This window comes from Poromitra crassiceps (assembly GCF_964638095.1).
Source record: "Poromitra crassiceps genome assembly, chromosome: 13".
NCBI classification, from domain to species: domain Eukaryota; kingdom Metazoa; phylum Chordata; class Actinopteri; order Beryciformes; family Melamphaidae; genus Poromitra; species Poromitra crassiceps.
Genome location: NC_139644.1, coordinates 38,354,503 through 38,380,550, shown reverse-complemented (window position 1 = coordinate 38,380,550; position 26,048 = coordinate 38,354,503). Strand labels below are relative to the sequence as shown.

The 26,048-nt window shown below is 41.1% G+C and overlaps 2 protein-coding genes across 2 annotated transcripts; both read right to left on the bottom strand.

Moving 5' to 3' along the window:
- Positions 1–4,581: 4,581 nt before the first annotated feature.
- On the bottom strand, positions 4,582–9,925 carry LOC310788543 (G-protein coupled receptor 4-like; the record flags this gene model as incomplete). The annotated part of the gene is made up of 3 exons (XM_083650079.1): positions 4,582–5,137; positions 6,888–7,081; positions 9,734–9,925. 3 exons carry the CDS (start codon positions 9,923–9,925, stop codon positions 4,582–4,584), a joined length of 942 nt encoding a protein of 313 aa, XP_083506205.1.
- A 12,355-nt stretch (positions 9,926–22,280) lies between these two features.
- On the bottom strand, positions 22,281–24,881 carry LOC310788542 (G-protein coupled receptor 4-like; the record flags this gene model as incomplete). Its single annotated transcript, XM_083650078.1, has 3 exons — positions 22,281–22,857; positions 23,695–23,879; positions 24,690–24,881. The coding sequence occupies 3 exons, from the start codon at positions 24,879–24,881 to the stop codon at positions 22,281–22,283; spliced, it is 954 nt and encodes a 317-aa protein (XP_083506204.1).
- Positions 24,882–26,048: the final 1,167 nt, after the last annotated feature.

The window sequence follows — 26,048 nt, the reverse complement described above, 5'->3', positions numbered from 1 at the left end:
GTGGAAGGGAGGCCATAGAGGATGCTGTTGCAGTAATCTAGTCTGGAGGTGATGAAGGCGTGGATGAGTATTTCGGCGGCTGAGGGGGAGAGAGTGGGGCGGAGTCGTGCAATGTTTCGGAGGTGAAAGAAGGATGTTTTGGTGATGTTGTTGATGTGTGACTTGAAGGAGAGTGTGGGATCCAAGATGACGCCGAGATTTCTGACCAGAGGGGAGGGGGTGACTGTATGTCCATCAATGCAGAGTGAGAGGTTCTGGGAGGAGGGGAGGAGGGATTTTGGGCCAAAGATCATGATTTCTGATTTATTGCAGTTGAGTTTGAGGAAGTTGTTGGTCATCCAGGTTTTTATTTCAGTGAGACAGTCAGTGAGGGTGGTGAGAGTGGCAGGGGTGATGGTTTTGGTGGAGATATAAAGCTGGGTGTCGTCAGCATAGCAGTGAAATTGTAGTCCATGGCGGCGAATGATGTGACCTAGGGGGAGCATGTAAAGGATGAAGAGAAGGGGACCAAGCACCGAGCCTTGGGGGACTCCGTGTAATACTGGGGTGGTGTGGGATTTGCAGTTGTTGATGGAGATGAAGTGAAAGCGGTTAGACAGGTAGGATGTGAGCCAGGAGAGTGCTGTGCCGGTTATGCCAATTGATTTTAAGCGACTGAGGAGGATGGAGTGGTTGATGGTGTCGAAGGCTGCACTGACGTCGAGGAGGAGGAGAATGATGAGGGAGCCAGAATCAGAGGAGAGGAGGAGGTCGTTGGGTCGTTGGCTTTTGGGTTGAAACCTCAGTCTGAGGTCAATCTTTATTATATGTCGATGGTTCAGACCATTGATTGGTTCAGACTGTAAAAATAAAGCGGGAACGGCGCCATTACACTTGTCACCGCATAGAGGAAAAAACTTTGTATCGGAGTGTATATCAGAGATAGAGTACGTTATAAATATAGCCACGTTATAAACAACTAACTAACGCTGGTGGTCAATATGAAAGCAGTGTTACTCGAAATGGTTAAAAGTTATATAAATTTGGTCATTCAGTGGTGTTTTACTGCCATGTAACATAACTAACTAGCCGCTAACATTAGCCACAGTAACCGATTACCCACGATGCCATGTGCTGTTAAAGGGCTCGCGCTAAAAACGGGTCCATTGCAGTGAATGGAGATGTTGCAACTCTCCTATTATGGCTCTGGTGTGAACTACAGTAATGATCACATGAAGAAAACATTTTTCACATGAGTGGGAAAGAGGGGAGTTGGCTGGGATGTAACAGACAACCACATTTTGGGCATTTTGGAGGGCAAAAATAAGCAGGTTTGAACCCATAGAGGGCACTTTACTGCCTGAAAATGATACACTTTGTATAATTGTAACAAACACACCAAAAACCATATGGTTATCATGCGTTCCTTTATCGCAAAATAACTGGGATGTGGAGGCTAAGTGACGTCACATCCGTTTTGTTAGCGTTCCATTTGCAGAAAACTGGAGCTGGGAAGTTCACTGTTGCGAGTCAGCTCTTGGTCAGATCCAGTCGCTAGCCAGGCTAGCCATTGTTAGCAATAACAGTGGATAACAAGGCATTTCGCGCATACAAACACTGCAGCAACATGTCCACACAGATAGAATTTAGGCAGTGCTGTGTGTACAGCTGATTTAATGAGACACAAACAAGACAGAAGTGCTCAATAGCATTTACTACGATCATAACTACTGTTGTTGCGCGCAGCAGCCATCTTGGATTTTTCAGGTTGGGGCTGCTGAGGCTCCTACGAGTTTGGAATGGGAAATGCCAGCTCTGGTGACGTCACCAGATTACCAGTTCCCAGTTATAAAGGAATGCACGATTAAAAGCTGAAAAAAGTGTTGGGGGGTTAGTCCTGCTTTAAATTCTGGCATAAGTCAACACAATCATATCACCACTAATGATTTCCTTGTATGGGCAATTGTATCATGATATGAATTTGGCTCTGACGATTCATGAACTTGGCAATAAGCATTTCACTACCGTTGAGTTATTTCATGTGTAATGTTTCTTATTGTACAGCAGCTATTGTTGATTGTGTGTTTCTATTGATATACTCCCTACATGCACAGGGGCTACCGATATCAATTAGCTGGTACCATTTTAATTGTGCATGATCCAAAAAGAACAATGAAAACAAAACTATAAAAGTAAAGAAGATTCGTATTTATTCTATGTCAGATATGGATAACTGTTTTTAGAAAGCCTGTCCACCAGAGATTAGATCTGATATCATGTAGCCCACTTAATTACTTAATAATCCCATGCAGCTATAATATTTGTTTACATCAAAACTTATCTTGAGAATCTGCATTTAACTAGTATGGAAGTCCGATGAGAGAATATGATCATGTTTTTTATGACTAGGGGAAATAACATCACTTGAAGCTGTTTGGAGGAGGAGCCGATTGATGCATTCAATCAGTAATACCATCAGCATGTCATGTGATCAATAATACCATCAGCATGTAATAATAATACCATCAGCATGTCATGTGATCAATAATACCATCAGCATGTCATGTGATCAATAATACCATCAGCATGTCATGTGATCAATAATACCATCAGCATGTAATAATAATACCATCAGCATGTCATGTGATCAATAATACCATCAGCATGTCATGTGATCAATAATACCATCAGCATGTCATGTGATCAATAATACCATCAGCATGTCATGTGATCAATAATACCATCAGCATGTCATGTGATCAATAATACCATCAGCATGTCATGTGATCAATAATACCATCAGCATGTAATAATAATACCATCAGCATGTGATGTGAGATTGCAGGAAAGCCGGAATATTGAGGGAACTTATCTTTTTCGGCCAAAGCCTCCTCGCATGCCCTCATTAAAGGAATAATTAGATAATCGTGTGCATGTGTCCTGCATGAGAGAGAGAGAGCACGTACGTCTGAACAGATATTTCTTATTCAAACTACTCGGAAACAGCTGATTTATTAAGACATTTTGGGTTTTCACCTTTGCTCAGAGCCATAAACGCAGCCATGGGATGGGCCCTTCCACGATCACTGGACAGGCGACCTCTCAATCACGCCCCAAAACAGTTTGTTTTATTGTCTATTTCTCTCTAAATGTGACCATCATTTACAAAATGAACGCCATACTGCATTGAAGAAGACTTGAAACTAGTCTAGAAAAGTGTCTACTGAAGTAATCAATCAATTGAAAAGTCACGTTATATTGACTTCTATACAATCTGACTTGTCTTTGCAGCCTTACACTGAATCAAAGGGCGGTCGTAACTCTTTCTACTTCTGTCTCATTTATTTACCTTTAGGTTTCTTTTAGCACAACACTCAAAGTACAAACAGATGAATAACTGGACACTTTGGTTTCATACAACATACTCACAGTTTTATTAGCAGTTCATTTGGAGAGCACATACAGTTGAAGACAGGCTGTCTTTACAATGCTAAAAACCAGTCCTGTGAACAAGAATTAATGGATCTGAACCAACATGTACTTTCAAAATATAATCATAATATTAATAACAGTGATAATGCACTTTATTTATAGACACAGAATTACAATTAAATGTGGTTTACAAAATAAAAGTGAGTGAGCAATATTTAAAAACATCAACAGTAAATGCAGAAGAATGGGCCTATAGCTTTATCTCATGAGCAGCTCTTACAGGCTATCTGTAGATATCATGTATGATGATGGATCCATGCACAAATGAACAGAAAAAATAGATGGAGGCTGATCCATGCACCACAAATCCACCTGGACAACAAATGCTCCTTTTAACTCTACTCTGTTAAATGACTCTACTTTAGGTGGGAGAAAGCTCCTCCTATCTCTTCTCTTCACCTCCTCTTTTCCCTCCTTTACTTCTGCCTTCTCTCCCCCCTTCTCTCCCTCTCCTCCTCTTCCTACACAGAGCTCCCTGTGATGTTGTCATTCACAGTGTCAGGGTTAAGGCTGAATTATACTCCAGCAAGCTCCGTGGGGGTGTGGCCCCGCGAGTCTCCGTGAGTCACCGTGCAGACCTCGCGCTGGGGCAGATGCCATTATACTCAGAAAGTGATCAGCATGTAATTGTACAATGGTAAATAGTAGCCCGTGGAAAAGTCGCAATGAAACGCTATTATGTGCCGTACTGAGTGCGCTTTCACTCTCAAACGACCGCACATCAGCACATGAAGGAATCACCAAACTTGTTTTTACTGAAAGCCGTTTTAGTTCTCAGCCCTGATAGTCTACTACTCTGTGCTGCTTTTAATCTCTCTCAATCATGCTCTCAACACAACACATTTACTTGGTGAAATTACTAAAAATGAACAGTTGCAAATCAAAGTTTATAGCCTACCACATGGGTCAAGAAATGTGGCAAAAACACAGCTCAGTGTTCAGGGCTCAGTGGCTTGAAAGCGGACATGTTTGGAGAGAAGCCGTGCGCTGCTCGCGCTGTTAGAAAAAAAATCATGCACAAGGCGAGCGCCAGACGGAGGTAGCGCCCAACCACACCCAACAAATTTACGTCATTTGACGCGCCCGGCCCTCGCTCCACCACCGCGCCCTTCACGGCAGGGTGAGCATAATACAAGCTTTAGTGTTCTGTCCCTGCTCTTCATCTCTGGTCATCCTGCACCGACACAGGCAGGCCAGCAGCTTGTCTACGGCTCCTTTCCTCATGAAAACATACAGAACCAAGTCCATCAGAGGACTGAACCGGATGAAGATCTCAGGCAGGCCAGGATTAATGAGTGGCTTCCTACCCTCACGAATAGAACAAACCACCTCCAGGTATGAAATGATCCAGGGCAGGAACAGCAGTGAGTAGTTTAGCAGCACCAGAACCAAGACTCCCAGGATTCGCCGTTTCTCCTCATGGGGGACAGAGATGGAAGCAGACAGAGCTTTGAGGGTCCCAGCCAGGAAGAAGATGAGCAGGGGGAAGGGGAGGAGGAAGAAGCTGGAGAAGAGGATGATTGCGGACACGATGGAATACATGGACATTGCCCCTGCGATAAACATGAAGACCACAACAAAGGCCCAGACCATGAAGGAGACAACCAGAGAGACCTTGGTGGTTCGTCTGAAGCGGTACCACAGTGGACAGGCGATGACCAAATACCTGTGATAGATAGATAGATAGATAGATGATAGATAGATAGATAGATAGATAGATAGATAGATAGATAGATAGATAGATAGATAGATAGATAGATAGATAGATAGATAGATAGATGGATGGAAGATAGATGCATCAGAAACAAAAACACACCGATAATAGATAGATACTGTAGATAGATAGATAGATAGATAGATAGATACAGTAGATAGATAGATAGATGGAAGATAGATGCATCAGAAACAAAAACACACAGATAGAGATAGATAGATACTGTAGATAGATAGATAGATAGATAGATAGATAGATAGATAGATAGATAGATAGATAGATAGATAGATAGATGGATGGATGGATAGATAGATAGATAGATAGATAGATAGATAGATAGATAGATAGATAGTTTATTGAAGTTTATTGAAAATTTCTGGTACAGGACTATAGTCCTCTACACCAGACTCACACTCAGTACAAAAATAAAAAGAAGTCACGTTGTAATATACATTTAAAAAACAATACAACACAACAACATATAACATACATTAAAACAAAGTACCAGAGCCAAATACGTGGTCTCATAATAGAATCAACAGCCTGCCCTATAGTTATACAAGAAATCCTTTGTTAACCAATGTTTATCTAATCTGTTTTTGAACGTGTTAACTGAAGGGGCCTGCACCACCTCGTCTGGAAGTTCATTCCATTCTCTTACAGCACGAACTGTAAAAAAGTTTTTCCTCCTTTCAGAGCGACAGTTTGTTGGAAATAGCTTCAGGGAATTCCCTCTTAACACATATTTATTTTTCCAAAAATGGATAATAGGCTCGGCTGTGAAATCATATATTTTATGAACAAGTTTGTATACCTCGATCATGTCGCCTCTATGTCTCCTGTATACTAGAGTTGGTAATTGTAAGTATCTTAACCTCTCTTCGTATGATTTCTCATCCAGCCCTGGAATCAATTTGGTTGCTCTTCGCTGTACCTTCTCGATTTTTTCTATGTATTTCACTTTATAAGGAGACCACACAGAACTTGCATATTCCAGCTGAGATCTCACCAAAGATTTATACAGGGGTAAAAATAAATCCTTACTTAAATGCAAAAAGGTTCTTTTAATGATCGCCAACATAGAGTTAGCTTTTTTTATTTTCTCCAATATATGTGTTTGAAATTCAAGTGAGCTGTCAACTACAACTCCTATATCCCTCTCCTCCTCCACTTGTTGGATCCCCAGATCCCCAACAGTGTAGTTTGAAACCTCTGCACTTGATTTCCCAATATGTAACTGTTTGCATTTGTCTGGATTCAATTTTAGTAACCAGGTGTCACACCATTTACTCATGCTGTGTAGATCTGCTTGAAGATGGTCTATATCTGAGTCCCCAGCTATGATTCGGAATATTTTCGTATCGTCAGCAAAGAGGTATACATCAGATTGTATCACACATGGTAAATCATTTATATAAACAACAAAAAGCACAGGGCCCAGCACTGATCCTTGAGGGACTCCTGACGTCACTGGTTTCCAATCTGAAGTGGCCCCATTGACCATCACCTGCTGTTTCCTATTACGTAAAAAGTAAAAAGTAAAAAGTAGATAGATAGATGGATAGATAGATCGATCGATAGATGGATAAATAAATAGAGAGATAGATAGATAGATAGATACTGTAGAAAGAAAGAAAGAAAGAAAGAAAGAAAGAAAGAAAGAAAGAAAGAAAGAAAGAAAGACACACAGATGGTTAGTTACCTTTCCAGGGCTACACACACCATGAAGCCAACACTGGCCATCAATGCCCACCAGTAGATAAGAGACACGATGACTAGGCCTGTGGGTGACAGTTTTTCCATCCTCCAGGTCCCGATGGCCATCATGCAGAACTGGATGAGATTGGAGATGAGGAGGTTGATGACATAAATCGGAGCAACCTGGCCATCTCGCACCTACAGGAACAGTGATACAAAAAATAAATGAATGACCCAAGTATTTGAGTGAGTAAAAGAAGATATGTCATGTGTTCTTTTTCACTAACAACAATAGAATGAGTTTAACATGATACAGTTTAGTCTAGTTTAGTTCAAGTGCAAATTCAATCACACAACTATCACTACACTGACGTATCACTTTGCCATTTAAAGGTATACTGGTCATTCAATTAAGAAATCAATTAACAAAAAGTAGTGCCAAATGCCTATTCTACATATTGAAATCAAGTATTTGGTAACACTTTATAATAAAACATGAATATGCATTTGTAGATGATGAATAAATGCTATGTTAACATATCACAAATGTGTTGTAAGTCATCTATAGACTTTTAGTAAATTAAGTGTTTTTTCACATGTTATAAATGATGTGTAAATCATTTACAATTAATTTACAAGGCTTTCTGCATCCCCTTATCTAAAGTGTAAACCATCACACATAAGCCTACATTCACACAGGACGTGTGAACGCTTTGGAAATCATGTCGAGAGCGTTTTCATTGCGCACAGAGTGGAGTGTTTTCCCTGCAGTCGCGTGCAGTTTTGGACACAACGATCACACGGATGGCAGCCAGCTGGTTTCGTCTGTTTGATGTTGTTGACTGTAAACATGAAAGCCAGATTATTTCTAATTCTTGCAGCAGCGGAGGTTGAGGATCCCTCTGGGAGGAGAAAAGGTAGGATGAGTGAAAAGACGAGCAGGGCGCTTTTCCTCTAAATGTTGATAGAATTGCAGAATGAATAGAGAATGAATTGCAGAAAGGCGCTGGCAGCTGAAATAAGCACGGTGGGTGTAACCCCCGCCTAAATGTGTTACATACAAGGGGGTAGTTCTGTCAAAATTGAAGCCAATGTGGAAGTGCACTTAAACCTGCATTCTTTCAAATGGCCTGAGGGGCGACCCATTGGTCTGTGGACTTCTGTTTTTTGACGCCTCACGTATGGCATTTTGCTCATTGCCATCTTGGATCTCGACACAAGTCCAGGGGTTTCCCACAGAGCATGGCCTGCTCCGTGATCGGCGAGCTGTGTGATTAGTGGACAAGCGACCTGTCAATCACGCCCTGGAACATTGTCTGCAACTACAACATAGTCTGAAACTAGCGATTGAGACCATAAACACATTAAGAAAGTGTTTACTGAGGCCATACTGGGTTGCCCCCCGCAGGCAAAGAGGACATTTCCGCATTGGCTTCAATTTTGACAGAGCTACCCCCTTGTATGTAACACATTTATGTGTCATGCAGGCCCAGTTTTACAGGGGTGCAAAAGCACGCATTGCACCCTTATTTTAATTGTCTGCATGCTCTGTTAAAAATTGTATTTTTTAATTATTTTATAAATGCTGCAGCTGCACTTACTGTTTAAATTTGAATTATAATTGTTGTTTTTCTTTGTTCTTTGATGTGAATTTATGGCTTTTCGGCACCTATATGTAACCTTTTAAGGTTGAGATAATTGTATTATCATTATATGGTCCAAATATTTCAGTAAAGCACTTGAAATACTTGAAATGTTCTTGCTTGGCTGGTATCATTCTACTTGAAATGATGGTAAAATGCATTATTTTTAGTAAAATAACGTGGGTCGGTCGGCCCGTGCATGTGCACCCCTTCCTATCTATCATGCATCCCTAGTCATCTTGTTCTGGAACCGGCCCTGGTGTCATGAATGGTTTACACTTTAGATTAGGGGATGCAGAAAGCCTTGTATATTTACACATAATTTACAGAAGGTGAGGAACACTTATACTATACATGACTTACAACATATTTGTATATGTTAACATAACATTGATTAATCATCTACAAATGTATATTCATGTTTTGTAAATGGTTAATTCATCATTAACTAAAGGCTTATAAATGACTTACGACTGAATATTATTATAAAGTGTTAGCAAGTATTCTTGGGCGTCCGGCTAGTGTAGCAGTAGATTCCCTGCCTACCAACATGAGGGTCGCAGGTTCACACCCCCCCTGTGAGTTTCGCGCCCCCGTGTCTGGGGGTGGGAAGCTGGATTAAGGCTATGTGACCTGGTTGCTGGACTAGCGCCTCCTCTGGTCGGTCGGGGCGCCTGTTCAGGGCGGAAGGGAACTGATGGGAATAGTGTGATCCCCCCATGTTTTACTTCCCGCTGGTGTAGCTGCCCGCTGTCAGGTAAAAAGAAGCGGCTGGCAACTGCGCATGTCTCGGAGGGAGCATGGTGCTATAGTCTACGGCTCTCCCTAGATTGGCAGAGGGTGGAGCAGTGCCCGGGGCAGCAAGGGGGAAATTGGCCAAGTACAATTGTGGAGAAAATAAGGGGGAAATCAGGAAAAAAGAAAAAAAAAGTATTCTTTTTCCAAATACATAACAGATTAATGAAATAATGCATAAATCAATGAATGAAATTAACAAAGACAAATAAATGAAATTCATGAATCAAGGCTTGGATGAAACCTTAAGCAGAACTTGACAAATAAAGATGATTCAATAAAATGAAATTTTATTTGCCCACCTGAATTTATTCTGAAAATAAATTAAGGTATTGACTTGCTATTGCTATATAGATATCGATATAGTTTACAAAGACAGTCAGAAAAAATAAATCAACCATAACTCACGCACCATGGAATACAGAGCACAGATGGCCACCAAGGTCAAAGGAAGGCCGATGGAGGTGACGATCCATTCTGTCACACGTAAGACGAAGAGTAGGTGGAGGCCATAGTAGCTGATTAAAAAACCGTTGATGTCGTGGCTGTTTGAAGAAGCGTTGATGTTGTACTCTAAGGTGGTGGTGTTGATCAAAGCTGCCATTCTTCAGAGTGACTTTGACTTTCAATACATCAAACAATAACAGAAGCTAAAAAAAAAGAAAAGAAAAGTACTACTACAATTAATATGTAAAGTTAAACAGTAATTAAAAACAGAATTGAGAAAGGAATTAAAAAGAGGCAGCACCACTAACATAGGTAAAAAGAAGTAGAAGAAGAAGTACACACAAGCCTATCAAATATTTGTAAGAGGTGACCACATGAAATTGAATGTATGATAAATGATGAAATGTAAAATATGGTTTGAAAGCTGATGGAGCACAACCTGAATCTTGCATCTGGCGTCGTCTGCGGTCTTGTCCGTCTGCATCCAAACTGCCAACCTTCAGCAGTTATAATGTGAATAACACCCCACCACAGCTTCCTATTTATCTACATCTGCTTCTAATATTAGTCTTTCCTGGGAATCATCGAGTTTCGTTATGCATTTAATTTCCTATGAGCATTTTCTTCCAAGATAAATTCTGATTAATCATTACATCATGTCCATCTTCCTCTTTTTAGAAAAGAGAAAAGTTTGTAACTTGTTATTTCCTTTCTTTCCACTGGGTCAGCTGTGTCTGTCCTGGACGAGCCTCTATCATTGTGTGATATATTATTGCATCCTAATGCAAAGATTCTGACTGTGCAAAAATGACAAAAGCAGGATTTGAACGCTTAAAGCAGCTACGAGCAAGATTTTCGATTGTTATTAAACAGTATAATTACAATATTGATGCATCACATCTTACCTATAATAGTAGCTGAGACCAAAGCCGTGTGAATCGGAGATTGCTCCCTTAGATGATTATTAAGTCTGTGTCTGTCTAAACTCGCGTCAACAGGGGGCTCTCTCTCTCTCTCTCCTTACCGCCGGACCGGATAAACCCGGAAGTAAAACCCGCAAGTGAAACGCAGCTGCCTGCCTACCCCATTCGCGCTGCCTAGCAACATACCATAAATAATGAGAATGCCATGCATGCTCTCGCGAACATCTCTCGTTATATTCTAACAGGTTTTTTGGAAGTTATTTTGTGGTTATGGCCGAAGTGGCTGCTGCAAACCGTTTCATTTCACTTCCTGATCTTCCCTGGCCACAGACAGACTAACACTGGCCGATTAACTCGGGGTTCAACGAGACTACTCTGCCTTGGTCTCGTCTACTATTAGAGGTAAGATGTGATGCATTACTATTAAATTTAGACTGTTTAATAACAATCGAAAATCTTGCTCGTAGCTGCTTTAACCTTTGCATTAAAAGACAACCACCACTCAACTACTGAGCAAATCACATCACCATTGCATGTGCAATCTGGGCACCCATCTCGGTTAAACAAAAAAACAAAAAACATTTTTCTCTCTAACCTCTGGGGGCAGGCTCGTTCGTAAACATAAACGGAACTAAAGGGGCTCCGTCGGCAGCGTAAGAAAATCCCTTTCCGCTCCCTGCAAGCTCTGCCATTGGCTCCAACTGACCGGTTGTGTTTGTGTGCGTGTCTGTGTCTGTGTGTGTGTGTGCGTGCGTGTGTGTGCGCATGGATTTTGTAAATAACGACAATGGGCTATTAGTGAGAAAACTGAACTGAAGTTACATAATATAGTGGCCACTGACCAGTCATAATCCACAATATCTTGTGCTTTTGAGTCTTTACTGCTGATTTTACAGTAGGCTAAATCTAAAGGGGAACTTACGCCCCCAGATATGTGACAAAACGGCATGCTGCTTGATTAAAAAAACAAAAAAGAAGCAGAAGACATCTCTTGTCTCACTACACTCTTTGGTGTGTTCAGACCAATGAGATAAATAAAATGGAGAGAGCGTGCCTATCTCCTCCCTGTATGGTGTATTGAAGCCAGAATCTTCTCAGACCAGAGAACCAGAGTCTGTGCAGTAGCTCTTTTAATAATAATAATAATAATAATAATAATAATACATAAGTTTTATATAGCGCTTTTCTGGGGAACTCAAAGACGCTTTACAATACATAGAAAAGTAATACACTAAACAAAACTAAATAACAAGAACGAAAACAAATACAAATCAATAGATTGCAGAGATGGAATGGTGGTTAGAGGTAGAAGTCAGATATTGTAGGCTGTTTTGAAGAGGTGGGATTTGAGTTGGGTTTTGAAGGAGGTGAGTGAGTCAGAGTTTCTGATATTGAGGGGCAGAGAGTTCCAGAGGGTTGAGGCAGCGATGGCAAAGGCTCTGTCCCCCGTGGTGCGGTGCTTGGTTTTGGTGATGGGGGTGAGGAGGTTGGCATCAGCAGAGCAGAGACGGCGGGTGGGGGAGTGGCGCTGGAGGAGATCTGTTAGGTAAGAGGGGGGCAGATTATTGAGGGCTTTGTAGGTGATGAGCAGGATTTTGAAGTGGATGCGGTGTTGAATGGGGAGCCAGTGGAGATGTTGGAGGATGGGTGTGATGTGTTCTATGGAGCGGGAGTGGGTGAGTAATCGGGCAGCTGAGTTTTGGACATATTGCAGTTTACGGAGGACAGTGGAAGGGAGGCCATAGAGGATGCTGTTGCAGTAATCTAGTCTGGAGGTGATGAAGGCGTGGATGAGTATTTCGGCGGCTGAGGGGGAGAGAGTGGGGCGGAGTCGTGCAATGTTTCGGAGGTGAAAGAAGGATGTTTTGGTGATGTTGTTGATGTGTGACTCGAAGGAGAGTGTGGGATCCAAGATGACGCCGAGATTTCTGACCAGAGGGGAGGGGGTGACTGTATGTCCATCAATGCAGAGTGAGAGGTTCTGGGAGGAGGGGAGGAGGGATTTTGGGCCAAAGATCATGATTTCTGATTTATTGCAGTTGAGTTTGAGGAAGTTGTTGGTCATCCAGGTTTTTATTTCAGTGAGACAGTCAGTGAGGGTGGTGAGAGTGGCAGGGGTGATGGTTTTGGTGGAGATATAAAGCTGGGTGTCGTCAGCATAGCAGTGAAATTGTAGTCCATGGCGGCGAATGATGTGACCTAGGGGGAGCATGTAAAGGATGAAGAGAAGGGGACCAAGCACCGAGCCTTGGGGGACTCCGTGTAATACTGGGGTGGTGTGGGATTTGCAGTTGTTGATGGAGATGAAGTGAAAGCGGTTAGACAGGTAGGATGTGAGCCAGGAGAGTGCTGTGCCGGTTATGCCAATTGATTTTAAGCGACTGAGGAGGATGGAGTGGTTGATGGTGTCGAAGGCTGCACTGAGGTCGAGGAGGAGGAGAATGATATGATATATATATGATATGATATATTGCTTTATTGTCAGCACTGCTGAAATTTGTCTTGCGACCCAGCAGCCATTGTATGCAAAAACAAAAGACATGTATACACATTACACACATTAACATGACACAGTGAAAACACAAGATATTGACATACATAGAAACATACAATCGAGAGCACCGTCCACCGCTCAGCCTATCTCTGGCTTAGCTCCTGGTTGAGCCTCAGAGTCGATTGATGGACAAATGACGATGAGGGAGCCAGAATCAGAGGAGAGGAGGAGGTCGTTGGGTCGTTGGCTTTTGGGTTGAAACCTCAGTCTGAGGTCAATCTTTATTATATGTCGATGGTTCAGACCATTGATTGGTTCAGACTGTAAAAATAAAGCGGGAACGGCGCCATTACACTTGTCACCGCATAGAGGAAAAAACTTTATATCGGAGTGTATATCAGAGATAGAGTACGTTATAAATATAGCCACGTTATGAACAACTAACCAACGCTGGTGGTCCATATGAAAACAGTGTTACTCGAAATGGTTAAAAAGTTATATCAATTTGGTCATTCAGTGGCGTTTTACTGCCATGTAACATAACTAACTAGCCGCTAACATTAGCCACAGTAACCGATTACCCACGATGCCATGTGCTGTTAAAGGGCTCGCGCTAAAAACGGGTCCATTGCAGTGAATGGAGATGTTGCAACTCTCCTATTATGGCTCTGGTGTGAACTACAGTAATGATCACATAAAGAAAACATTTTTCACATGAGTGGGAAAGGAGGGAGTTGGCCGTGATGTAACATGCAACCACATTTTGGGCATTTTGGAGGGCAAAAAAAAAGCAGGTTTGAACCCATAGAGGGCACTTTACTGCCGGAAAATGATACACTTTGTATAATTGTAACAGTTTCGTCTCAAATGTGGGGATTTTGACCAGAATCCTTCACATACCACACCAAAAACCATATGGTTATCGTGCGTTCCTTTATCGCAAAATAACTGGGATGTGGAGGCTAAGTGACGGCACATCCGTTTTGTTAGCGTTCCATTTGCAGAAAACTGGAGCTGGGAAGTTCACTGTTACGAGTCAGCTCTTGGTCAGATCCAGTCGCTAGCCAGGCTAGCCATTGTTAGCAATAACAGTGGATAACAAGGCATTTCGTGCATACAAACACTGCAGCAACATGTCCACACCATTGAGATATAATATGAATGAAGAGTGTCCCTATCTCCTCCCTGCATGGTCTATTGACGCCAAAATCCTGCCAGATCAGTGAAGAGAGTCTGTGCAGTAGCTCCGTTGATTTACAACCTCTGTGAGCTCCCCGCCCCTCTGAGCTTTCTTATGTAGAGCTGCTGTTTTTTAGAATGCGCACGGTGCGTTGTGTATTTATATACAGTCTAGTCTAGCTCTGTAAATATGGCACTTTAAGTTGTAATATTTTTTGTCTCGCCAAAAGTAACCAGGAAGATTCCCACTGTGAGATCAGTTTATCAAAATGACGCCTGTACGAAAATCTGATTTTGGTTGTCGGAGATTTGATCTCCGGGCTGCTGAGTGCTCTCAGCGCTCTCAGCCCGGACCGGAAGTGGAGGCAGGCATGCTCCTCAGCCTCAATGGGGGAATTATCCGATGCACTGCTGTGTTGATTAAGCTAGCCTAATGTTTCCGTGGCATTTTGATTAACTTTATGATTTAATTCCTTTTGGAGCAAATGTTGGTTTTACAAATCTAACCTTGATGCTTTACGCTACATTGTTTACTGGTATAGTGTGGGTAGGGCAGCAGCCTGTAACGTTCCATTTAATATAGCAGTGGTAACGTTAGCCTAGCTGCCTAGTCTCGTCTCTGTTCACTATATCCTTACAACAGCTAAGAAAGGAGCTTGTGAAGAACGAACATCCCCACAGTCAAAGCATTTCTCTGAAATATCCATATAAAAACGTTTGTTGCTTTAATACCAAAAATAAAACCTCTGTTTGTATGTGACGCTAACGGCTAACCCGTTAGCGATTAGCTCATGGCTGGTGGTTGCGTACTAGGCCCCATCTTACCCGGGACAGGAGTTAACGTTATAAAACACATTTCCTGGCAGTTGGACAACCTGGTAAGTTCTGAAAATATGTGTATAGTATTGTGTTATTCCAGCTATCATTATCGGTTTATTAAGTTATAGTAATATTAAGCCGATAAATAATGAAAAACAGCCGACTAGCGAAAGCGGCTAACGCTATTGCTATGTTAAAAACGCTGGAGTAACTTATAAAACACACATATTTTCTGAACTTACTTCAGTCCCCAACCAACGTTAATTCCTCGCGCACCTTTCTCAAAACAATGTTCTTTTTATTGCGGTCCATTGATATGTCTGGTAGCCAGCACAGCCACCCCGACCTCCAGGGAGCCACTACCCGTGCTAAGAGCCTCTGTCCCGGCCCCACACACCCAGCAGAGCCACCCAGACCTCCAGACAGCGTTACATGATGAAAGCACAAAGCAGCACTGTGCCCTGTCTATGTCAAACTAACGCTAGTTCGGCTTGACACTGGCTGCCACAGCTGTCAATCATCCATTTTTATCCCTTTTTTATGTCAAATAACTACTTAAAACAAACTGATCAGAAAAATGACCACTTGCACAGGCATTAGCATGATAATGACTATCTAAAATGATACAAACCACATTTGGAAAAAAATGATCTGACGTTTACTGTGGATATTTCGGTTGTGATTTTCCCATCCACTAAGATGGGGAGGCGGGCCTTGTGACCTATACTGGATTCAGCCACCAGAGCGGCGATCTGACATGCAGCGGCTTCACTAAAAGGGACCTCAAGTGGCGTCCATCTTTATTTATGTCGATGGTCCACACAGATAGAATTTAGGCAGTGCTGTGTGTACAGCTGATTTAATGAGACACAAACAAGACAGAAGTGCTAAATAGCATTTACTACGATCATAACTACTGTTGTTGCGCGGAGCAGCCATCTTGGATTTTTCAGGTCGGGGCTGCTGAGGCTCCTACGAGTTTGGAATGGGAAATGCCAGCTCTGGTGACGTCACCGTCCCGGCTCATGACCTTTGAACCATAAGATTACCAGTTCCCAGTTATAAAGGAATGCACGATTAAAAGCTGAAAAAAGTGTTGGGGGGGATAGTCTTGCTTTAAAGTCTGGCATAAGTCAACACAATCATATCACCACTAATGATTCCCTTGTATGGGTAATTGTATCATGATATGAATTTGGCTCTGACGATTCATGAACTTGGCAATAAGCATTTCACTACCGTTGAGTTATTTCATGTGTAATGTTTCTTATTGTACAGCAGCTATTGTTGATTGTGTGTTTCTATTGATATACTCCCTACATGCACAGGAGCTACCGATATCAATTAGCTGGTACCATTTTAATTGTGCATGATCCAAAAAGAACAATGTAAACAAAACTATAAAAGTAAAGAAGATTCGTATTTATTGTATGTCAGATATGGATAACTGTTTGAGAAAGCCTGTCCACCAGAGTTTAGATCTGATATCATGTAGCCTACTTAATTTCTTTATAGTCCCATGCAGCTATAATATTTGTTTACATCAAAACTTATCTTGAGCTTCTGCATTTAAGTAGTCTGGAAGTCCGATGAGAGAATATGATCATGTTTTTTATGACTAGGGGAAATAACATCACTTGAAGCTGTTTGGAGGAGGAGGCGATTGATGCATTCAATCAGTAATACCATCAGCATGTCATGTGATCAATAATACCATCAGCATGTCATGTGATCAATAATACCATCAGCATGTAATAATAATACCATCAGCATGTGATGTGAGATTGCAAGAAAGCGGGAATATTGAGGGAACTTATCTTTTTCAGCCAAAGCCTCCTCGCATGCCCTTATCATATTTAAAAGAATGATTAGATAATCGTGTGCATGTGTCCTAGCCTGGGTAAACCCAGCCTCCACGTGACCTCTCGTGACCTCACGTGGAGGCTGGGTTTACCCAGGCTACATGTGTCCTGCATGAGAGAGAGAGAGAGAGCACGTAATTCTGAACAGATATTTCTCATTCAAACTACTCGGAAACAGCCGATTTATTAAGACATTTTCAGTTTTCACCTGTGCTCAGAGCCATAAACGCAGCCATAGAGACACTGGCTGACTAACGCGTCATCATTCAGAAGCCACGCCCAAGACGGGGGAAAACAACCCCCCCTCCAATCCTGGCGTTCTCCTTACGTGTTGCACAAAAATATCGTATATAAGGAAGATGAACACTCCAACTTACTTCCTTGACAGCTAGATCCACATTTTTCGGTAACACTTTATAATAACGTTCAGTAGTAAATCATTTATAAGCTATTAATTAATGATGAACTAATGATGAACTAATCATTTACAAAACATTTGTAGATGATTAATAAGTGCTATGTAAACATATTAAAAACGTGTTGTAAGTCATCTATAAACTTTCAGTAAATCATGAAATGATCATAAATAAAACGTAAATTGTAAATTGTTCATAATTAATCAATATATGTACTATGAAGTTTTTATATTCCAACCATTATCTCTATAAACATTTATTAATCATGAACAAATGATGAACAAATCATTAGTAAATGATCTGCATATAAGTTGTGGATGTCTCATTGAAGCTGCATTCAGTGATGTTCCGTTTGGAGGAGTCCCCCCTCCCCTCCCTACATCGTTCACGGAACGCACACACGCAAGCTGCCTCTGCAGCGCAGATCCAACATGGCAGCGGTCTGCAAACTGTAAACACAGCAGCAATGTAAGTACAATATCAACCGTGCCACTTTCCAGCCACCTACTGAAATTAAATCAGAGACGATACTGTGGCGATTCTGGTTTTTAGAGTGATGTTGATGTCTGACTAGGAACTGAAGTGCATGCATGTTTCCAGCCGGAACTGTGTTGTTGTTGCCCATGTGCTCATGACTGACGTCCATGCTGAGAGTTGCTGGGAAGCTGTGAGTTATTAAGCCTGTACCAAAGTAAGTCTCCTGCCTCCTTGACTCTGACGGGGGTTGCTAACACCCGCATGGTAACTTTAGTATGATTATGGTGTTTGCTAATAAAAATGTGTCCTAATGGCTAACTTAGATCGATAGCTGGCCACGGCTAGCGTAGCTAGGTTAGCGTTAGCCGAGCTAGCCATCAGGAGGAGTAGATAAACACCACTCTCAAACCAAGCGTATTACAGCAGTTTTTGCAAACATGTCTAGAGCAAAGCCAATTAGTTATTTATTGCGAGCAAGTTATTAGAATGGGACTCGCTAAAATGGCAGAAAGCAGCAGTTAGCGTCCCTCGCCATTCAGAGAAATCTGAATAGTTTACACAAACGCACCTTTTTTCGCTCAATCTTGTGGCCGCGAAAATATTTTGTTTCAGAAATAAATGCTTGCTTGTGTGCCTTGCTACAAGCAAGACCATTGTAACATAATTTTCTTTATCAGGCAGACTGGCTGTGGTGGCAGGGGAAACAAACACAGGGACGTCCGTCTCAAGATCTGCCTGCCTGTGGAGTGGACTTTGGATGATTTCAACAACCAGTTTCATCGATACAATATGTATTGTACATGTTGCTGAGATACTAAATGAACACCTTTTTCTTTGCTTATTTTCCATTTGTGCACTTCTAGTTTATAAGTCATCATCTGTAAATATATCCGTACAGTATGGTGTCCTATAATTTGACAACAAAGCTATATGGAGAATATGTAGGCTTTCTCCTAAGGTTTAGAGACACTGACACTGTTTTATTGTTGTAATTATTGTGTTTTCAATTTGTAAATCATGGTTCCACACATTTTCGATTGAAAAAAGTATTTATTTCCCCCCAGACCTTGATTTTTTGGTATATTACCCCTTTTTGTAATTGGAATGCTGTATTTTAATGATCCAATAAAAAAAAACATTTAGTAAAAGCTGCACAATATAGATGTATTCTGCTGGGGCCTGGGTCCATTAATCATTTGTAACAGGTGAGGAAGATCTACAGATTATATGTAACACATTTATGAGTGATGAATTGTTTACACTTTAGATTAGGGGATAAAGAAAGCTTTATAAATGATTTGTATACATGTACAAATTATTTGTAACCATTGAGGAAGAACTACAGATGATATGTAACACATTTATGAGTGATGAATTGTTTACACTTTAGATTAGGGGATAAATAAAGCTTTATAAATGATTTGTATACATGTACAAATCATTTGTAACCGTTTAGGAAGATCTACAGATTATATGTAACACATTTATGAGTGATGAATTGTTTACACTTTAGATTAGGGGATAAAGAAAGCTTTACAAATGATTTGTATACATGTACAAATCATTTGTAACCGTTTAGGAAGATCTACAGATTATATGTAACACATTTATGAGTGATGAATTGTTTACACTTTAGATTAGGGGATACAGAAAGCTTTATAAATGATTTGTATACATGTACAAATCATTTGTAACCGTTGAGGAAGCGTTATAAGTGAGTTGTAAATTATTTACACATCATTTATTACAGTTGGGCAAAACTTTGTAGTTTGTGCTGCAGTGCTTCTAAGTGCTGACTGCTTCGGTCGGCCTGGGGATACATGGAGTCAGTCCCTGTTCACCCGCATGGGAGAAGCTTCATTAACAGGTCATAACCGGTACAGTATCATTGTTTTGAGGCTTTTAACAGGCTACCTTACAAGTAATTAATGAGACATCCACAAATTATATACAGATCATTTACTAATGATTTCTTCATGATTAACACGTTCACTGCCAATGACGAGTTGACTCGTCAAAAAAAATCCAACGGTTGACTGCCAATGACGAGTTGACTCGTCAAAAAAATAATAATAATAATTTGACGGTGGGACGTGGATCAACGCCCCCCACGTCTCCTATAAAAATATTGGAGCCACCGAACGTGTACAACCCATTCCACCGACCCACTAAGTGGCGACAGTGCTCTCCAGACTAGAAAAAGCCGAGCCAAAACTGCAGGGGAACGCGCGAGGAAACCATTCTCATACTGCAAAATGGATTGGCGAAAACGCTTTCGCTTTCGCGCATTATCGCGCTGGGAGCTGGCGGTGGGGGATTGCAAATTTGCATAATAGATTATGCGTGCAACACACTTTGAAACACCGGCAGAAAGCCCACAATCGCACGCAGCTTCATTGCAGCTGAGCTCACAACCGAAACGACTCATGCAGACTCGCCCAAAGAGCAGCCGCCAGCAGCCAGGCAGCACAGACAGGCAGAGCCTCGCTTGTGACAAATGCTGCAAAGCCACCAGAGACACACCCACGGAGGGAGGAGTTTGAAGGAGAGGGGGGTTTCCTGCTGCTATGGAGGAAATTACTGTTCAAAACTATTGTTTAGATGTCTGACGTCTTACGCCAAAAATAAATGGTTAAAGTGACTGTTCTATCGAATTTCACAAAAAGCCATTTATCTCAGAATAAATTTTCAGACGCTGAAACCATGCTGTATTCTACTGCTAATGCCTACATAACTACTAACTCTACAAACTAACTCTTTTAGACAGAGAAAGCACACATTCTATTAGTTCTTTTGAGATCATTTGTGTTCACAAAATCTTAGCAGAAAAGAATCCTCGGCTCTTGAAAGATGAGCCAGAATCCTCAAAAAAAAACCTTGGCAGAACCTACCTACAGTATTGAAAAAACGGCTGGCAGTGAATGTGTTAACAAATGTGTAAGTGGCGAGATACTGATAAACAGAAGTTGCAATATAAAAACTGACTTAGAAGTGATTTATAATGTATCAACTAATTACTTTTAAATAATTTACTAATGATTTGCTCATCATTTGTTCATAATTAATAAATGTTTATAGAGATAATGGTTGGAATATAAAAACTTTGGATAGAATATTGATTAATTATTAACAATTTACTAATGTTTTATTTATGATAATTTCATGATTTACTGAAAGTTTATAGATGACTTACAACACATTTTTAATATGTTTACATAGCACTTATTAATTAATCATTTACAAATGTTTTGTAAATGATTAGTTCATCATTAGTTCATCATTAATTAATAGCTTATAAATGATTTATTACTGAACGTTATTATAAAGTGTTACCCATTTTTCTTCTCGCCAATTCCCAATGGCTTCCTTGTTTTGCTCAGGAGTACAAAAGAACTTGAACTGTTGATTTTTTACATTTGTTGTCTGTGCAGCCCACCACACAACAGCTTTTAGCTTGTTTAATTCAAGGAAAATGACGCTGGTGTGTGGAAATGAACGGAGCTTTTCCCCCGTGATGGGCGTGGCCTATTTCTGCAGTGTCTCTATGGGATGGGCCCGTCCACGATCACTGGACAGGCGACCTGTCAATCACGCCCCAAAACATAATTTGTTTTATTGTCTATTTCTCTCTAAATGTGATCATCATTTACAAAATGAACGCCATACTGCATTGAAGAAGACTTGAAACTAGTCTAGAAAAGTGTCTACTGAAGTAATCAATCAATTGAAAAGTCAGGTTATATTGACTTCTATACAATCTGACTTGTCTTTGCAGCCTCACACTGAATCAAAGGGCGGTGGTAACTCTTTCTACTTCTGTCTCATTTATTTACCTTTAGGTTTCTTTTAGCACAACACTCAAAGTACAAACAGATGAATAACTGGACACTTTGGTTTCATACAACATACTCACAGTTTTATTAGCAGTTAATTTGGAGAGCACATACAGTTGAAGACAGGCTGTCTTTACAGTGATAAAAGCCATTCCTGTAAACAAGAATTAATGGATATGAACCAACATGTACTTTCAAAATATAATCATATTAATAACAGTGATAATGCACTTTATTTATAGACACAGAATTACAAACAATTAAATGTGGTTTACAAAATAAAAGTGAGTGAGCAATATTTAAAAACATGAACAGTAAATGCAGAAGAATGGGCCTATAGCTTTATCTCATGAGCAGCTCTTACAGGCTATCTGTAGATATCATGTATGATGATGGATCGATGCACAAATGAACACTGATCCATGCACCACAAATCCACCTGGACAACAAATGCTCCTTTTAACTCTACTCTGTTAAATGACTCTACTTTAGGTGGGAGAAAGCTCCTCCTATCTCTTCTCTTCACCTCCTCTTTTCCCTCCTTTACTTCCGCCTTCTCTCCCCACTTCTCTCTCTCCCCCCCCCTGTTCTTCATCTCTGGTCATCCTGCACCGACACAGGCAGGCCAGCAGCTTGTCTACGGCTCCTTTCCTCATGAAAACATACAGAACCAAGTCCATCAGAGGACTGAACTGCACGAAGATATCAGCCAGGAAAGGATTATTGAGTGGTTCCTCACTAATAAGCAGCTGCAGGATTGAAATGATCTCGGGCAGGAACAGCAGTGAGTAGTTTAGCAGCACCAGAACCAAGACTCCCAGGATTCGCCGTTTCTCCTCATGGGGGACAGAGATGGAAGCAGACAGAGCTTTGAGGGTCCCAGCCAGGAAGAAGATGAGCAGGGGGAAGGGGAGGAGGAAGAAGCTGGAGAAGAGGATGATTCCGGACACGTTGGAATACATGTATATTGCCCCTGCGATAAACATGAAGACCACAACAAAGGCCCAGACCATGAAGGAGACAACCAGAGAGACCTTGGTGGTTCGTCTGAAGCGGTACCACAGTGGACAGGCGATGACCAAATACCTGTGATAGATAGATAGATAGATAGATAGATAGATGCATCAGAAACAAAAACACACAGATTGTTGTAGAAAATTGAAGTTCCATTGGCATTTCATATTCAATAAGCTATAATTGCATACATTATTCATTGGTACAAGTTATAGTTATGTCATAAGGACAGACTCATATAGACAGACATGGCACCATCTTATACAAATAGTTATCAGTCATAAATGCATATGGACAGGTAGACACATCAAGGAGCAGATTTGATTTCTCCTCTACTCTACTGGCCTTCAGAAACTCAGCATGACAATAACCATGAGACAGGAACGCTTGCTGACACATTTACAAGAGATCATCCCATTCCTCTGCCCCCTCTTTTCCTGCCTTACAGTATAAAGCATATGTGTACATTGAGAATTCAGTCCTTTGGCAATGCAGTTTGCCAAAGTAATGTATGGCTTTAAATATACTTTAATAAGACACTTCCTGGACTCTTGGTTTCCATTCATTTGGTTTATATAAGCTGTTTGAATCATTATAATGCAGATGAGGAGTGGTGAAATTCCATTCTACAACAGAGATAGATAGATAGATAGATAGATAGATAGATAGATAGATAGATAGATAGATAGATAGATAGATAGATAGATAGATAGATAGATAGATGGATGGACGGACGGACGGACGGACGGACGGACGGACGGGCGGGCAGGCAGAGATAGATAGATAGATAGATAGATAGATAGATAGATAGATAGATAGATAGATAGATAGATAGATAGATAGATAGATAGATAGATAGATAGATAGATAGATAGATAGATAGAAAGACAGACACAAATGGTTGGTTACCTTTCCAGGGCTACACACACCATGAAGCCAACACTGGCCATCAATGCCCACCCGTAGATAAGATACACGATGAGCCAGCCTATCAATGACTGTATTTCCACCCGGACGACCATCATGCAGAACTGGATGAGATTGGAGATGAGGAGGTTGATGACGTAAATCGGAGCAACCTGGCCATCTCGCACCTACAGGAACAGTGATACAAAAAATAAATGAATGACCTGAAAAAGGCATAATTTTTTTTGTGTGAGTAAAACAAGATATGTCCTGTGTTCTTTTTCACTAACAGCAATAGAATGAGTTTAACATGATACAGTTTAGTCTTTACTGTTCAAGTGCAAATTCTGACATATCACTTCGCCATTTAAAGGTACTGATCATTCAATTAAAAAAGCAATTAATAAAAAGTAGTGCCAAATGCCTATTCTACATAATTAAATAAATTATTATTTGGCGTCCGGGTAGTGTAGCGGTAGATTCCTGTCTACCAACATGAGGGTTGCAGGTTCATGCCCCCGGGTTACCTCCTGCTTGGTCGAGCGTCGATACAGGCACGATTGGCTGTGTCTGCGGGTGGGAAGCCCAATTAAGCTTACTGTATGTGTCCTGGTCAATGGACTAGCGCCTCCTCTGGTCCGTCGGGGTGCCTGTTCGGGGCGGAACTGGTGGGAATAGTGTGAACCTCCCACGTTCTACGTCCTGCCACTGTAGTTCATCGCTGTCAGGTGAAAATAAGCGGCTGCTAACTGCGCATATCTCAGGGAGGGAGCATGTTGCTCATCTACGGCTCTCCCCAAATTAGCAGAGAGGGTGGAGCAGCGACCGGGACAGCAGGGGGGAAATTGGGCAGAACTTGACAACTTGATTCAATAAAATGAAATTGTATTTGCCCACCTGAATTTATTCTGAAAATAAATGAAGGTAAGCCTTGCCTATATAGATATCAATATAGTTTGCAAAGACAGAAAAAAATAAATCAACCATAACTCACGCACCATGGAATACAGAGCACAGATGGCCACCAAGGTCAAAGGAAGGCCGATGGAGGTGACTATCCATGCCGGCACACGTAAGGCAGGTGAGAAGCCAATGATGTAGTCGTAGATGTTATAACCATTGTAGTTGTAGTTGTTTAAAGAACCATTGTCGTAGTTGTACTCTAAGGTGGTGTTGATCAAAGCTGCCATTCTTCAGAGTGACTTTGAATACATAAAAAAAATACCAGAAGTTTAAAAGTTCGTTTAATATCTGAGAGATTTTGGATATCAAATCTGTGATGCTAGTCACTATCATTTAAACTACTGTTACAGAATTGGGAAAGGAAATAAAAAAAGCAAATACAGCAGCACTAAAATAGGTAAAAACACACAAATAGGTACACACAAGCCTATAAAAGATATGTTGTAACAAGTGACCATATGAAATTGAAATTCATTAAATAATGAAATATAAAATGTATGGTTTGAAAGCTCCTGGAGCACTACCTGAATGTGTTGCATCTGCCGACGTTTGCGGTCTTCTTCATCTGCATCCAAACTGCACAGCAGCTTCCTATTTATCTACATCTGCTTCTAATGTGCAGACAGTCTTTCCTGGGAATCATCAAGTTTCGAGATGACATGCATTTAATTTCCTATGAGCATTTTCTTCCAAGATAAATGCTGATTATTGATTTCATCATGTCCATCTTCCTCTTTTTAGAAAAGAAAAAACTTTGTAACTTGTTATTTCCTTTCCTTCCACTGGGTCAGCTGTGTCTGTCCTGGACGAGCCTCCATCATTGTGTGATATATTATTGTATCATAATGCAAAGATTCAGACCTCGTGCAAGATGACAAAAGCAGGATTTGAACTCTTATCATCTGCATTAAAAGACAACCACCACTCAACTACTGAGCAAATCACATCACCATTGTGTGTGTACAAGCATGAGAAATACCTGGGGACATGCCTAGGAGGTTTCATCATTCTCCTCCTCCTCGACCTCAGTGCAGCCTTCGACACCATCAACCACTCCATCCTCCTCAGTCGCTTAAAATCAATTGGCATAAAATAATTGGCATCAGAAATCATGATCTTTGGCCCAAAATCCCTCCTCCCCTCCTTCCAGAACCTCTCTGGATTGATGGACATACAGTCACCTCCTCCCCTCTGCTCAGAAATCTCAGGCGTCATCTTGGATCCCACACTCTCCTTCAAGTCACACATCAACAACATCACCAAAACATCCTTCTTTCACCTCCGAAACATTGCACGACTCCGCCCCACTCTCTCCCCCTCAGCCGCCGAAATACTCATCCACGCCTTCATCACCTCCAGACTAGATTACTGCAACAGCATCCTGTATGGCCTCC